Here is a 16,164-nt window from a genome sequence, read left to right as displayed (position 1 = left end):
CCTGGAGCAAAAATTTTCCACATAATTTGAAATGAACTGGACAAAGGGATCTAAGGATGTGCAGAGTTAAAGTTCATTTCTCAAAGAAGCCACCACTACAAAAGTCTTTTAACTTTGGTTTTTGTTTTCATATTTGTTTATTTTTCTACAAACCTGAAAAAAAAAAACCACCCAAACCCCACAAGAGAGAGAAAACTTTGTTTACTGGACTGTCCAGGCTGGGTTCTAATACTCAGCACCAAAACGTAGTTGATTAAACTCTACCTTTAAAAAAATGATAAACTGTTTTAGTTTAATGCATAACCAGGAACTGTTGGTTCCCCCACATGAAGTGTAGAGAAGTATAACCATAGTTCTGCATTTCCTGGGTTTCTAAAGCATAAGGGTTTGTTTTTAATACTAATATTCTTGAAAGATATTACTGCACTCCCATCACAGAGAAGAGCCTGCAATCTTAACTTTGCTATAACGAAACTTTCAATATGATGATAAATTAAAACATTATTCACAGAATATAGGTAACCCTAATGCCCCATGGGCAAATTTTGGCTTTGAATGTGCAAATAACTCCTATTGATGTCAGCAGAAATGGTGCATATATATCCAATGGGACAACTGGTCTTTAAGAATCGAATTGCTACTGGGTGTGGTGTCTATCTATCTATATAGTCAGCGGTAACAGGTATATGAATTCAAATGTACAATTGGGGGACGATGGGGAAAGGAGGGAGGGCTGAGTAGTATCTGTGTGAAGACTGAATTATCCTGCTGAGTGTGAGTGAAAGACTGCTGGCAATCTCAGGTAGTTTTTAATATTCTAAGCACTATGGAGATTTTCCCATTGTCAGAACCTTCCAGATTCCCTGTGGCCATAAAATGATTGTGCAGACTGTGGGGCATAGGACATTTGTGGGGAATAGACTATTAGCTACCACCATAACTTGAACCTAACTCTGAGTAATATTCCATTAAGAGAATGTGTGAGGAAATGCCAAAAGGGAACACTGAGCTAGGTCAGGAGAGGTAGTTTCTCTTATGGGGGCCTTTTCCGACACACACTCAGAATCCCCACAACACAGGCTAGAAGGACAATCCTACAAGAAGTGAGCCAAGGAACCTGACCTTCCACAACGTTTCCAGCAAACAATTCCTCCCATGTTATGACTAGAAAATCTGCCCCTTTATAAAACCCTTACCAGAATAGAGTCATCAGGCGTGCATCCTCCATTAATATAGTATTTGGCATCTGCAGCCATGATCCTACCATCATTCATGAAGCCAACCTAAAATGGATTAATATAGATGTCTTAGACTTGTTCAGTCCTTGAACTACTCTTTACTTGTCCCACCACACAGTACAGAAAGTATAAATACAAACATTACCATCATCTCTTTTTTCCAACACCAAGGTTGAGCAGGGCTGATCTTACTCATTTTGTCAGTTTTTTGGTTTAAGAAAGTACATATACGGCCAGCAACCTCAAGTCTAGGCAGCCCCTTTCTGTTCACTACTCACTGAGAGTACCTGGATTGTACCATGAGAAAGTTGGAGAGAGACATTGGGTTTGTGGCCTGGTCAGGTTGCTGCTCCCACCACGGGGTTGGCCCTGTCAATGTTTCACTTGGCAGCAGAATCTGCTAGCAGGAATCTACTCACCGTATGCAACCCACAAGTACAAACAGGTTATACATTTTGCAACTAAATGTCAATTACACAATTAAGGCTATATTGTGCCACTCATTTTTAAGCAAAACGCTGTTGAACCCATGGGGAAATGGGTTGTTAAGCAACAGACTTTCCAAACTCCCAGTTGTGACCTGCATCAGTCCAGTACATATCACAAGTTTCTTTTGTCTAGCAACGTGCACCTCAATGGAATGGGATGTTGCTGGAAAGTCTAATGTCTTCCTGTGCCTTCCCCTGGAGATGGCTGATTAGTGTGCTGTGCCACAATCAGTAAATGCTAATGTTTAAAGTGAAGTTCTATTCTGAGAAGTGATTGTAAAAAAATGGCACCTTCTTATTCAGCAGATCTGCAGCTTGGTTCTTGCTCTGGGCAGGCCGCAGACTATACCCTTTGAACCCACTGACCAAAAACCCCATAACTCACCTGAGCTGTAAATGGTGTTCTTCAAGCTGCGTTGCACATGTCTATTCCACATTAGGTGTGGGCACTCAGTACATTGTAGCTGGAGATTTGCAGTGTACATGCCCCGTGCATCCTCATATATTCAGTCAGGGGCACAAAGGGAAGAGCTTCCCCAACCCACTCCAGTGCCTTCGCACTGGATTCAAAATGATAATTGACTCCAAAGTAGAGGGGAAGGAGGGAATGCTGTGGAATAGACATGTGCAACACATCTCAAAGAACAACAATTACATACAGGTAAGTCACTTTTTTCTTCGAGTGACTGGAGTGTCTACTCCACATGAGATGACTCTCAAGCAGTACTGCACAGAGGATGAGCTCAGAGTTTACTGAAACAGCAACTGCAGAACAGCCTTTCCAAAGCCTAAATCATCTCTGGAGGCTGATGCTATGGCATAATGCCTGGCAAATGTGTGTCCTGAAGACCAAGTCATGGCTTTGCTGATAGCAGCAGCTGGAACATTGTTTAGGAAAAGCTACTGTGGCTTGTAGAATGTTCTGACAGTTTCAAAGGTGGCACAGATTTGACAACGTCATAACACAAAGATATGCAAGAGGTAATCCAACTGAAAATCCTCTGTGCTGGAACCGCTAGCCCTCTCATCCTTTCCGCATAAGAAACAACCAAGCAAGATGAGGAGTGGAAGGGCTTAGTCCTGTTCAAATAAAAGGTAAGGGTCCAGTGAACTTCCAGTTTATGAACTCTTTCCTCATCCTTGTCCATGTGTGGCTTGGGAAAGAAAGTAGGTAAGTGATTGGTCTGGTTGAGATGGGAATCTGAGACTATCTTTGTCAGGAATGTGGGGTGAGGTCTCAGAGAAACCTTCTCTTTATAAAAAATTGTATAAGTGCCTGAAATTTTCCAGCTCTCCTAGCACATGTGAAGTCCACTAGAAAAGCTACCTTAGCTGATAAGTATGAAAGGGCTCATCAGACTAAAGGTTCAAAGGGTTGACCCATTAGCGCTGATGACTCCAAAGTTCAAATTCCAGGGAGAAGATGAATCTTTCAGTGGTGCATGAAGCCTGCTTATTCCTTTTAAAAATCAGATTGTCACAGGGTTAGAAAATACAGACCGACCTTGGACTGGAGGGTGAAAGACTGACAGTACAGGCAGGTGCATTTTCAGAAAACTGACTGACAGGCCTGTCTCTTTCAGATGAAGCAAATACTCTAGAACATCTTGAGCCTCAGTCTCTGAAGAGGGTATATTCTGTGGCTTGTGCAGAGCAAGAACCATTTCCATTTGTGCAGGTAAAGGATCCTGGTGGACTGTTTCCTGCTGTTCAGTAAGATGTTCTGGACTGCCAGTGAACAAACCTTTTCCTCAGAGTCTAGCCAGTCAGCAGCCATGTCATGAGGGTTCGGATGTAAAAGGTGGCAGTGACTCTAGAATACAATGTCCTTGTTCTGAGGTAGAACCAGAAACAGCTGAACTGATAACCTCTAGAGATCTGAAAACCACTGCTGCATTGGCCACGCGGGTGCTATTAAGATGTGATGAAGTGGGAATGTTCTTAATGTTTTCTTCAAATACTGTGTGGGTGCCTCAGTTTCCCCTATGCCTTTCTTAAGTATCTAGGTAGTGGGATAGGGGTGTGTGATTGTTCCAGAGCCCTAGAGGGTGAGTGTGATGCTATCTGCACAGAGAACAGCCAACACTCTGTCTCCTGGCAACTAATGGCCTGGATCCCTCCCTTGCAAAGGTGCCAACTGAAGGTGTTGGAGAACAAAGAGATCAGGTGGCCTCCTGGCCCGGGAAAGAGACAAAGGCCAAGGGGGGGCTTCAGTTTAGAGCTGGCTGGGGAAATGGAGGGAGGCCCAGAACTGGGTTCTGGGCTCCCTAATTCCCCTATGATGGACCTGACTGAGGGGTCCTGTTCTCTACCTACAAGCTCTGTTTTAGACAGTGTTCCTGTTGTCTAATAAACCTTCTCTTTTACCGGCTGGCTGAGAGTCACACCTGACTGTGGAGTTAGGGTGCAGGGCCCTCTGGCTTCCCCAGGAGCCCCACCTGTGCGGACTCGCAGTGGGAAGCACACGGTGTGAAAAGGGGATGCTGAATGCTCCGAGGTCAGGCCCAGGAAGGTCGAAGCTGTGTAAGCTTCTTGCCCTGGAGACAGTCTGCTCACAGAGAGGAGGCTCCCCCAGAGTCCAGACTGGCTTCGTATGGAGTAGTTCCGGAGCATCGCCTAGGGACTCCATGACATAAGATCATTGTGGCATGGTTCTGTTTCAATGTGAAGATTACCGTGGGAATCAAAGGAACAAGAGGGAAAACATACAACAAACATGACATCCATTGGAGCAAGAAGGCGTACGTGAGTGACCCTAGGCTGTGACCCACCCTTGAGAGGAACTGATGGCACTTTCTCTTCTGCTTCATGGTGAATAAATCTATGGTGTGTTTTCCCCAGGCCTGGAAGACAGCTTTTACTACATCGGTTCTCAGAAACCAATAATGGCCTGCTGAACCGCCTGCTGAGGTGGTGAGCCATGCAATTCTGAAGACCTGGCAGATGAGACACTGAGTATTCTCTTGTTCAGAATGCAGAAATTCCACAGCCTGACAGCCTGTTGGCAAAGCTGATCAAATCCCTGTCTGTTCAGGTAGAACATTGCTGTAGAATTGTCTGTTACGATGTGCACACCCTTGCCCCTGATTTGATGTAAAAAGTCTTGACATGCTTAGAGAATTGCCCTCAGTTCCAGCACATTTATGTGTAAAGATAACTCTTCATCTGTCTACAGGCCTTAAGCCCGGAGAGCCCCCAGATGTGCACTCTGATCTAAGGAAGACACATATGTATGCAACTTGGAACAAATTTTGAAAGAGAAAGTAGTTAAGGACATAGCAGTTAACAGTAATTGGGATAAAATACGATATAGTTTTATAAAAGGTAGATTGTGCCAGACCAACATGATCTCCTTCTTGGAGAAGATAACTGATTTTTCAGACAAAGGAAATGCAGTAGATCTAATCTACCTGGATTTCAGTAAGGCATTTTATATAGTTCCACATGGGAAATTATTAGTTAAATTGGAGATGAAGGGGGTTAATATGAGAACTGAAAGGTGGAGAAGGAACTGGCTAAAGGGGAGACTACAAGGGGTCACACTGAAAGGAGAACTGTCAGGCTGAGGGATGTTACTAGTGGAGTTCCTCAGGGACTGGTCTTGGGATCAATCTTATTTAACATTTTTATTACTGACCTTGGCACAAAGAGTGGGAATGTGCTAATAAAATTTGTGGGTGACAAAAAGTTGGGAGGTATTGCCAATACGGAGGAGGACTGGAATATCATACAACATGATCTGGACAACCACGTAAACTGGAGTAATAGAAATAGGATGAAATTTAATAGTGCAAAGTGCAAGGTTATGCATTTAGGGACTAACAACAAGAATTTTTGCTATAAGCTGGGGACATATCAGTTGGAAGTGACAGAAGAGGAGAAAGACCTGGGTGTATAGGTTTCAGAGTAGCAGCCGTGTTAGTCTGTATTCGCAAAAAGAAAAGGAGTACTAGTCTCTAAGGTGCCACTAGTACTCCTTTTCTTTCTGGGTGTATAGGTTGATCACAGGATGACTATGAGCTGCCAGTGTGATGTGGCCATAAAAAAGGATAATGCAGTCCTAGGATGCCTCAGTTGAGGTATTTCCAGCAGAGACAAGGAGGTGTTAGTACCTTATACAAAGCACTGATGAGACCTTGTCTGGAATACTGTATGCAATTCTGGTCTCCAATGTTTAAGAAAGATGAATTCAAACTGGAACAGGTGCAGAGAAGGGCTACAAGGATGATCCGAGGTATAGAAAACCTACTTTACGAGAGGAGACTCAAAAAGCTTGGCTTGTTTAGCATAACCAAAAGAAGACTGAGGGAAGATGATTGCTCTCTATAAGGTGCCATGGGCTAAGAGGGAAGGCCCTCTCATGGATCAGTAACTGGTTAAAAGATAGGAAACAAAAGGTAGGAATAAATGGTCAGTTTTCAGAATGGAGAGAGGTAAATAGTAGTGTCCCACAGTGGTTTGTACTGGGACCAGTACTGTACAACATATTCATAAATGACCTGGAAAAGGGGTAAATAGGTGGCAAAATTTGCAGATGATGCAAAACAACTCAAGATAGTTAAGACCAAAGCAGATTGCAAAGAGTTACAAAGTGACAAAATTGGGTGACTGGGCAACAAAATGGCAGATGAAATTCAATGTTGATAATGGCAAAGTAATGCAAAGTAAGTCCCCAATTTATAGCAAAAACATAATCCCAATTTATACATATAAAATGATGGGGTCTAAATTAGCTTTACCACTCAAGAAAGAGGTCTTGGAGTCATTGTGGATAGTTCTCTGAAAACATCTACTCAATGTGCAGCGGCAGTCAAAAAAACCTAAAAATGTTGGGAATCATTAGGAAAGGAATAGAAAATAAGACAGAAATATCATATTGCCTCTATATAAATCCATGGTACACCCACATCTTGAATAATGCATGCAGATGTGGTTGCCCTGTCTAAAAAAAAAAAAAAAAAATTGGAATTGGAAAAGGTTCAGAAAAGGGCAACAAAAATGATCAGGGGGATGAAACAGCTTCTATATGAGGAGAGATTAATAAGACTGGGACTTTTCAGCTTGGAAAAGAGACAACTAAGGGGAGATATGATAGAGGTCTATAAAATCATGACTGGTGCGGAGAAAGTAAATAAGGAAGTGTTATTTACTCCTCATAACACAAGAACTAGGGGTGAAATTAATAGGCACACGTTTAAAACAAACAAAAGGAAGTATTTCTTCACACAACGCACAGTCAAACTGTGGAACTTTGCCAGAGGATGTTGTGAAGGCCAAGCCTATAACAGGGTTCAAAAAAAAAACTAGATAAATTCATGGAGGACAGATCCATCAATGGCTGTTAGCAAGGATAGGAAGGGATGGTGTCTGTAGCCTCTCTTTGCCAGAAGCTGGGAATGGGCAACCGGAGATGGATCACTTGATAATTACCTGTTCTGTTCATTCCCTCTAAAGCACCTGGCATTGGCCACTGTCGGAAGACAGGATACTAGGCTAGATGGACCATTGATCTGACCCAGTATGGCCATTCTTATATTCTTATGCAAATATATCAGAGGGATAAGTACCAGAGAGGGAGAGGAGTTATTTAAGTTACCTGCCAATGTGGTCACAAGAACAAATGGGTACAAACTGGCCATCAACAAGTTTAGGTTTGCAATTAGGTGAAGGTTCTTAACCACCAGTGGAGTGAAGTTCCGGAACAGCCCTCCCAGAAAAGCACTGGGAACAAAAAACTTCATTGGTTCTGTGGCCTGCAGGATGTCAGATTAGATGAGGACGATCGTCTCTTTTGACCTTAAAGTCTATGAGTCTGTGACAAGAGCATGGTGGGAAGGGGAGGTGAGAAAGATACTCTGGTAGATATTAGAATGGTTTCTCCACCAGTCCAATAAGGACAGAACCCTGACATGTGAATCAGCATGTCCAGTAGGTATCTTGATTGACAATAGACAGACTTCAACCATCCCTGCAAGCACCTCTGGTGAAGTCTGGCATGTTGAGTTACGTACATTCAAAGGCCATATGCCCCAAAAGCCTCAGACAAGTTCTTAAAATAGTCTGAGGGTGGGATTGGACGGAGTTGCAAAGATCTAGAATAACCTGAAACCTGGCCTGTGGAAAAGAAGCCATTTCCACCGCTGAACTGAGTACTGCCCTAATGAATTTGATTCTGGGTAAAGAGTTGATTTGTCCTTGTTTATAATCAGGCCCAGCTAGCTGAACAGAGACTGGATCCCAATAAGACTACCCTCCACCTGTTCCTGGAACAACCTCAAAATAACCAGTCATCCAGATACATGAATACCTTAATGCCAGTCTTCCTGAGGTGAGCTACTACCTTGTCATGCATTTTATAAATACTCTGGGAGCTGATGATAGGCTAAAAGGAAGGACTGTAAACTGGTACTAAAAGGTCTGCCATCACAAACCTGAGGAATCTTTTGTGGCTCTGGTGGGGATAGCCACTTGGAAATAGGCATCTAGCAAATCAAGAGCAGCACACCAACCTTTGGGATCCTGGGAGGACTAGTGGAGGTGTTATGCGGTCTACAAACCCCACATAAAACACAGGCAGGAAGGGGTTAAGAATCCTCCCTACCTGCAGTCAGCAAAAACTACCCCATGCTGGCTCAGCTGTGGGAAATGTCAATTATGAAGAGACAAGACCACAGCTGCTGTAGCTAATGAGGGGAAGCTCACGTATAAAGAGGGAGGAACAGGATGAGAAGTAACAGATGAGCTTGGGACTTGAAGAGGATAACAATTCTCTACCAGAGGCACTCACACCAGGCTGCCTCTGAGACACTTATAACCCTCTGGAAGTACAAGGGAGGTAGACAGAGATGAAAGCCTTGACAGCCAAAGGTTTTCTAACTCTTATGTTTATAGACTCTGCCTTTTTTTATTGATTTGATTTAAGTCAGTGTTGCCCAGGTTAAGAACTGACCAGGCTACCTTGTCCATCACTGCTGACAAGAAGCCAGGACTTTCTATAAAAGTTTTTACTAATAATCAGGTCAGAAAGAGGCCTTGGGCGAAGTAGATGTTGTCTTCAGTAGCTGGAGGGCTGGGCTGTAACCAGAGGTGCTGTTTTTCCTGACTGATTCTGTGTTTATATAAAAACCTAGTGGTTCTTCTGTTTGAACCTGTGCACAGCAAGACCTCAAGTGTAAACCTGTGCAGAGAAACTTTGTTGGGCCAAAGACTCTTTATGCCTTCCAGTTTCCGGAGAGAAAGAAATAAAGGGAGAAATTATGGGAGGAAGAAGACATGCAAAGAGTAGAAAGAAACGAAATCCGAGATGTAGGCATGAGTGAGGAGGCAGAGTTAAAGTTGGTTAGCAGACCTTACCTCTGAATTTCCTGACTAAGAGTCTCACATTAAGGCTGAATTAAAAGAGCTGTTTGCATTAATAGACCAACTAGTTTAAAAACAACATTAACTAGTAGTAAGGATAAGATTTTGTCACAGAGATCACAGATTCCGTTACTTTCAGAAACCTCTGTGATATTTTCAGCTTCAGCCCTGTTCCCTGAAGTGGGATGGCTAGAGCTGTCAGTCAGCAGAGGCCCTGGAGCTGTGAGCTGCTGCGGGTGATGAGGGCTCTTGAGCTCTGAGCCACTGCAGGTGGTGGGGACCCTGGAGCTCCGAGCTGCTGAGGCTTTTGTGAATTTTTGTTTATTGCTCGTGACCTGTCCGTGACTTTTATTAAAAATAACCAGGACAAAATCTTAATCTTAACTGGTGGTACTGGCAAAATCCCATTCACATAAAGTGGACTGATGGGTTGGGCACAGCATTTTTCTTCCACTTACTTTATATTTTCCAATGAGAGGGTGTCGGCCCCCTGTGATTAACATATCATCCCCCCGGTCCAGGATAAAACGAACTGCATGACCAGTTCTAAATTAAAAATGAAAAAAAGGGAAGAAGGGTTACACTTCAGACAAAGTTATGGACGCTACTAAAAGGATGGCTATTTCCCAGGGGCCCAAATCTAGCAGAGTACAAAGGATGTGTTTAAATTTAAGCATTGACTTAAGTGCTTTGGTGAACAGGGATGGCCTGAAGCACCTGCTTAATTTTAATGGGATTACTTGTGCATAAAGTACACACTACTTATGTGCTTTGCTGGGTCCAGACCCATGACAGAGAATCTTCTTTTCCCTTTTTGAAAAACAGTGAGTTAACTAAGTGTAACTTTCTTGTGTAGACACTTATTTTGGTTTTAAGAATGCCTTATATCAATTTAGCTTGAGTCAGTAAGGAATCAACCTAGGCTAAATCAATATAACACTCTTAAAACCAAAATGAGTGTGTCTGCACCAGAAAGTTGCACTGAGTTAACTAAATCAAATTTGAAACTGATGTGGCAAGGTCAGTACAACCCCCATGTGTGGACAAGGTCCCACTTTGACAGGTTGGTAGTGCCCCATAAGCTTGTCAAGAGTTTTGAGAGCATTTCTGGCGGACACCAGTCTCAGCTCTGTTTAGATCGCATCACCTCAGCCCAGATTATAACCCTTCAAGAGTAGAGTTGAATATAACTCTGACAGGTTTTTGTGGCTTGTAGTATAGAGGGAGCATCTCTGGGAAGGGAAGGGACCTGGTGGGTAATATTTATTCCTCCCCTTTTCCCTCTTACAACAGGGAGCCACACTTACTTGTTTGCTGCCACTGCAGCAACAGATGCCAACAGACCAGCTTTCCCTACTTTCCCACCGAAAGCTCCACCGATCCTTTTTACATGGCACATGATCCTATTGGCTGGAATCCCTAAACATGAGGCCACCATTTCCTGTAAAGTCAATATCCCTTTTTTTATACCATTGCAATTTTAAAGGGACCCTGTCAGCTCAAATCTGGCCCAAATTTAAGTTTTGCAAAAAAAGTTTATAGAAAAGACCAAGTTATGTCTCCAGGATTTTCTTTCTAATTCCCAATGAAACATCTATTTTTCAACAAATAAATACCCCCAAACAACATGTGCACCCAAATACTGCAACAGGGAGAACCTGAAAGTGAAACTGGCTATAGACAATTGTCCAAGCTGAGAGAAATTCAGGAAGTAAGCAAAATTCATAATAAGGACATTAAATTTTTTGAATGTTTGGTTTTAATAATCTAAGGCCTTATTAGTCACAGATGAAGAAATGTGTTTGTTTCCAATATAGGGCTGATTGACATTTATGAAATACAGCCAAGAAAGAATGCAGATTTTTGTTATCAATGATATAAAAGTAACACACACAGAAAATACGAGCTGAATAATGGGCAAAATATACCTAATACAAAATCTCAGCATTTTGTTCAAAATGCATTCTGCTTTACTAGCCATCTGTGTAGCTAAGACAAGATAATTCTGCAATACTAGGTTTTAGCCCAGACCTGAAGAAGCATAGGCATCGATTTCCCCTCTGCCCAGTGAGTGCTCGACCCCCCGCCGGCGCCGCCCCTATCCCACCTCTTCCCACCCCCGTTCCACCCCTTCCCCCAAGTCCCTGCCCTAACTATACTCTGCCTCCTCCCCTGAGCATGCCATGTCCCTGCTGCTCCTCCTCCCTCCTGGAAAGTCCTTAGCACGCCAAACAGCTGTTAGGCAGTTGGGGGCAGGAAGCGCTGGGAGGGAGGGGGAGGAGCAGGTACGCAGAGTGCTGGGGGGGGGAGGAGGAGGGAGGAGCTTGGCTGCTAGTGGGTGCAGAGCAGTTAGTTCAACAAAAGATATCACCTCACCAACCTTACCTCTCTCATGTTAGGTTTTGTGAGTTTCCCCTTTATATTTCTGGCAGTAGGCTGTTGTCACCACCCCAACTAATGCATGTACAAAGCACCTAAGAAGATGGGAGTGGAGCATGCTTAGCACTTCATAGGGAGAACTCGGTACCTTAAAGGATCGTGCCCTGGGAGCACAGACTACTTTCAGAGGCAACTGAAGGGCTTTTACCCACTCCTCACCTTGGTGCCAGAGAGATCAGTGCACAGCTGATGGGTCAGCGGTGCTGAGCTGGCATGCTACTGGTGTACTGGAGGGCAATGGACATTGGATAACCCAACTGTGTAATTCACATGTTCCTACTGCATCATAAACTGTTGAAGATGGATTTTCAAACCACACACAAAGAGTCTTTAAAGAATTGCCTAAAAAGGCTCTCCATTACCTGGATAAGTGCTGGATGCTGGGTTGACACATACACGTCCATTTCTTTATCCTCTCCTTTTGGTACAACAAGTGCACACTGAGTCTCCATGTAAAAATGTTCCTGTCCCCCGATATGGATCTCCCCTGTTCCAAAGATAAAGACTCAAGTGTTGCTGATGGGCTGGGTGGTAAAAGGGGGAGGAATGAGGAGGCTAGGCTGAGTATGCACCTTACACAAAACATAACATTCAACGTACTTGATCAACACAGCTGCTGATGCTACTGTTGTTAAGGTGCAACCAGGCAAGAGAAACCAGCTGCAGCAGGTGCAACATCTAGCATAAAAATATGAGCCAAACTCTCTGCTGGTGTAAACTGGCCCTGCTCCATTGATATCAACAGAACTGTGACATATTGTCAATATCAAGCTAAGCGTCTTGAGTCTGGAATGTGGAAGGCTTGAGAGTGTTGACAGGATCTCGAACCAGCTTGTGTTAATCAGATCAGACATGGAATACAGGAATTTTTTGCGGAAGGGAAGTGCTATTCGTGGTTGTTCAGGATCAGCACCAAACAGGCCATGTCTGATGCTGGGGAAGAAAGGGAGGAATTGGTGGTTGAAAGGGAACAGACTAACTGGAGGGTAAAATCCAAATTCTGCAGGGCATATGTCAGCTGTTGTTAGTCACCTGATTGGTTTCAATTGAGCTATGACAGTTTACACCAGCTGAGGATCTGCGCCCTGCAACTCCAAAGCCCCACCATGTATTCTGGATCAACATTTCCATATTGTAGATTGTCACTTTTGTATCACAGTAAAACAGAGACAGGAAAGTCCATGATAAATAATGGTAGGATTATATTTTTTCTCATAAATTAATCAGATAGTAGTGCTGTACTGGTGTTGCCTAATAGGCACAGTACATCAGTTGCACTTAAAAGGGACATGGGAAGGAGCAATTTAAGTGCCACTCTTTGAAAGTCTGTCCCTATAAATTTTGATGAAGATTTGACAATTTCCATTTTGCCCAGATCCATTTGGCTATCAGACTTCAAACTGGCAGAAGCTCTCATAAACCTCCCGCCATCCACCCAACGCATTCTGCACTTTACCTTCAAGAATTTGATCAACCGTTTCAAATGCTTCATCAACATTTCCTTGTTCTAGTCTTCTTTGTGGCTCAAAGAATGAATTGTGCTTTATAGCCTCCTGCAGTGGTGGAGAAAACACACACAAGTTTGAGAATTTTAAATATTCTCTTTTTTTCCCACAGCATTTTATTACCAATATGATTACCATGCACCTTACACAAAGATATGGGGAACTGGGTACAGAGAGTTATCAGACTACCAAATTCCATCACAGTATTCCAGAAGTTTAGGATTTTATACATTGGACAAGAAAATGTTGCTGTGACTCAATCTTGCATTACCGATAACCTCTGCTTTCCCACAGAATGCTAGTGCAGAGGTATTTTATTAATTATACTATTTCCCCAAAGGCTGTTTGACAGCTGTCCAGTAGGACTCTCCCTAGGACAAAAAGGGAAGTCTGGTTTGTGGTGAGGAACAGAACATCTTGTAAGTGACCAAGATGGAACAGAAAGAGACTGGACTATATGGTTAAGATAGGAATAGTCAGTATGGGTTTTGCTTCACAATGCTTTTCTTCTCCTGATATGCAAGCCAGTCTCTATCACATCAGGGGAGCATACACTTCAGTCAAACTCCCCAACAGTAATGGCTACTCTAAACAAAGACAAGTTCTCAACTGCCACATAACAAAGCAAGTCTCTAATACACAAGTTGCTGGTCTGAACGAGGCTCTAAAGTATAAGTCAAAATCCGCCCTGTACTTCAACCCACTGAGATCTGTGAGAGGTTGCTAATATTTTATTTATTTAAGCAGAGAAATGGGGCAGAACAGGCCCCATTTAATTTTAACTTGCTCCTATTTATAGGCAGAGTTCCCAGATCAGGAATTCTGAATTGTTGTCATTCACTGGGTAATTCCAAGAACCGCTTTCCTGGAGCAGTTGGTACTGTCTGAAGAGAGAGCAAGAACACATCATAATCCCAGAAAGGAACAGGCAGGGGAATACTTAGATGTGAAAGATCCCTGTTTGTTACTATATGTTGAAGTGAAGATCTTCCTTAAGAACTAACTAACCAACCAAGTGCAAGTGGAAAATTGGCGAAATTCTGCTCTTTTTACATGGACATCATTGGGTATGTACTAGTATAAGTGACAGCAAAAATTTTGCCCTTAATCCTTAAAAAGATAATCCAGTTAGTCACACTTCACTTGTTATGAAAAAAAAGTAAATAGCAAGTGAAGAGTAAACAGCTGCTTTCCCTGCCCAAGATAAGTTAGTGAAAAAGCAAGAAGGATGAGGCTAATTATTACCTCAACAGTCAGGATCACCGGCTCCAGATCTTCATACTCTATCTTCACTTTTGCAGCTGCTTGTTTGGCATGAACATCTGAATCCGCAACCACACCACAGACAATCTGACCCACGCAAATTACCTGCAAAGTACCGTGGAAATACTTCCAGTATTCAGATGATCCCCACGTGTGGTTACTGAAATCCTGGACTCAAATGAATAGTGTTCACATTTCCCTTTCTAATTTTTGTTTTGGTTTAACCTTTTTTATTTGCTATAAACCTTCCCCTAAACCAATACACTAGTAGAAGTATCAATGTTATTTGGAATCAAGCACAGCATTTTCAAAAGTCTCTAAATGACTTGGTTCCTAAGTCCTATGGACTTCCCATGAAACATAGGCTCCCAAGTGCCTGAGTCACTTCTAAAAACGAGACTTGGGAGCCTACGTGACTGAGAAGATATCTGCACTGTGATTGGAGGTGTGAGTGTAGCATGTGTAGACATATCTGAACTGACTTCAACCTACCTAGCTCACGCGCCAATAGCAGTGAAGCCACAGTAGCACAGACTTAAGTGTGGGCTGGGCTGCCCAAGTAAATACCCCGTGTGGGCTTGTGCCGCCCAGCCCACGCTGAAGCCCATGCTGCCACGGCTGCACTGATACTGGTGCTCACACTAGTTAGATTACAGCTAGCTTGGGCATGTCTACATGTGCTGCACTCAGCCCCTCACTCCCAAACTGCTATGTAGACATACCGTCAAGTTCTTTAGAAAAGATTACCCTATATCCTGACTAGTCTGATTCATCTGGTTTAAAGAGGTATGTCACAGAGTTTGGTTATTTTGATACTTAGAAAGGAAATGGAAAAAGAACTAAGAAGTTGACTCATACACATGATACATGTGTAACATACACATGATACAAAAATTCAAGAGTCAATATTGTTCCTGTTTATTTTAATTATAAATCAAGGATCAAAGAGACATCACCAAAGAAAAATCATAGCTACTGACACTTTATACCTTATCTTTTGCGAATATAACCTCTGGATCACTGTAATAGTAGAACTCGTTTGTGGCTGGGACATCCTGAGCTGTTATAATATCAAACACTCCTGGTGCTTTGAGGGCCTCTGATGTATCAATAAATCTAGGGGGAAAGTATAAAGTAGTTAGCTCCACACAGTGTTGCATGTGAAGTAAGATGATACAATACATACATAGGCAGCCTGTGCCACAAGACTGCTCTCACACAGCTCTTTGTGGAAGCTGCTGGTCACTGTCTTTATCCTCCTTAGAGATAACAAGATCGGGTAGAGAGGAAGGGAAGGCTGTAGGTGAGCTGTTTCCCTTCCAGAAAAGGCTTGCTTTGTAATAAGAAAGTCACTGTTCCTTTCCCACATTAGAGACAGCGGAATTGTGGTGGAGAGGATGGCAGTGGCTCATTTGCTCCATAGAGAAATATCACCTATGAAACACCCAGCCCCTTGCTGTGCACTCCAGCTCTTTTGGTAGAGACAGAAAGAACTCTATTTGGTCCCATCCTCTACAAGGTACACCTTTGTCCCAAAGCAAGAGAGAATCTTGTATTATAACGACTGAACGTTAAAAACAAATACGTGTGTTGTAGTCTGTGAGAAGAGCTCAGACGCTCTCTCACTTGTTTGACTCTACATATGTATTCTGCCTGGATAGTATAAAATACAAATCAAACCAAGGGATTTCAGGCCAAGATTTGTATTGGTATTACCTAAATACCAAAAGTTTTGTTAACCCTGCAAATTTAGGTACCATCTCCTGTCTAATGCCAATGCTAAAGAGATAATTAGCACACAGTGCTCTGATGAAATTATAAATTAGTAAAATAGTGTTAGGTCAGAGATTTATTGGTGTAGTTCTGAAACAC

At 42.8% G+C, this 16,164-nt stretch overlaps 1 protein-coding gene across 3 annotated transcripts in view; it reads right to left on the bottom strand.

The window, feature by feature from the left end:
• Positions 1-16,164, bottom strand: part of LOC125644844 (aldehyde oxidase 1-like) — an 81,970-nt gene that overhangs the window by 26,413 nt on the left and 39,393 nt on the right. For all 3 annotated transcript variants that reach the window (XM_075118062.1, XM_075118060.1, XM_075118061.1), the window contains 7 exons: positions 15,282-15,408; positions 14,275-14,397; positions 12,981-13,077; positions 11,887-12,011; positions 10,393-10,526; positions 9,544-9,631; positions 1,197-1,283 (listed from right to left, as the gene is read on the bottom strand). In XM_075118062.1, the coding sequence (XP_074974163.1) occupies positions 1,197-1,283; positions 9,544-9,631; positions 10,393-10,526; positions 11,887-12,011; positions 12,981-13,077; positions 14,275-14,397; positions 15,282-15,408 (781 nt within the window). The remainder of the gene's footprint in view (positions 1-1,196; positions 1,284-9,543; positions 9,632-10,392; positions 10,527-11,886; positions 12,012-12,980; positions 13,078-14,274; positions 14,398-15,281; positions 15,409-16,164) is intronic.

The sequence above is a fragment of the Caretta caretta genome, chromosome 11 (genome assembly GCF_965140235.1).
Source record: "Caretta caretta isolate rCarCar2 chromosome 11, rCarCar1.hap1, whole genome shotgun sequence".
Classification (NCBI taxonomy): Eukaryota; Metazoa; Chordata; order Testudines; family Cheloniidae; genus Caretta; species Caretta caretta.
This window is presented reverse-complemented; position numbering and strand designations above follow the sequence as displayed.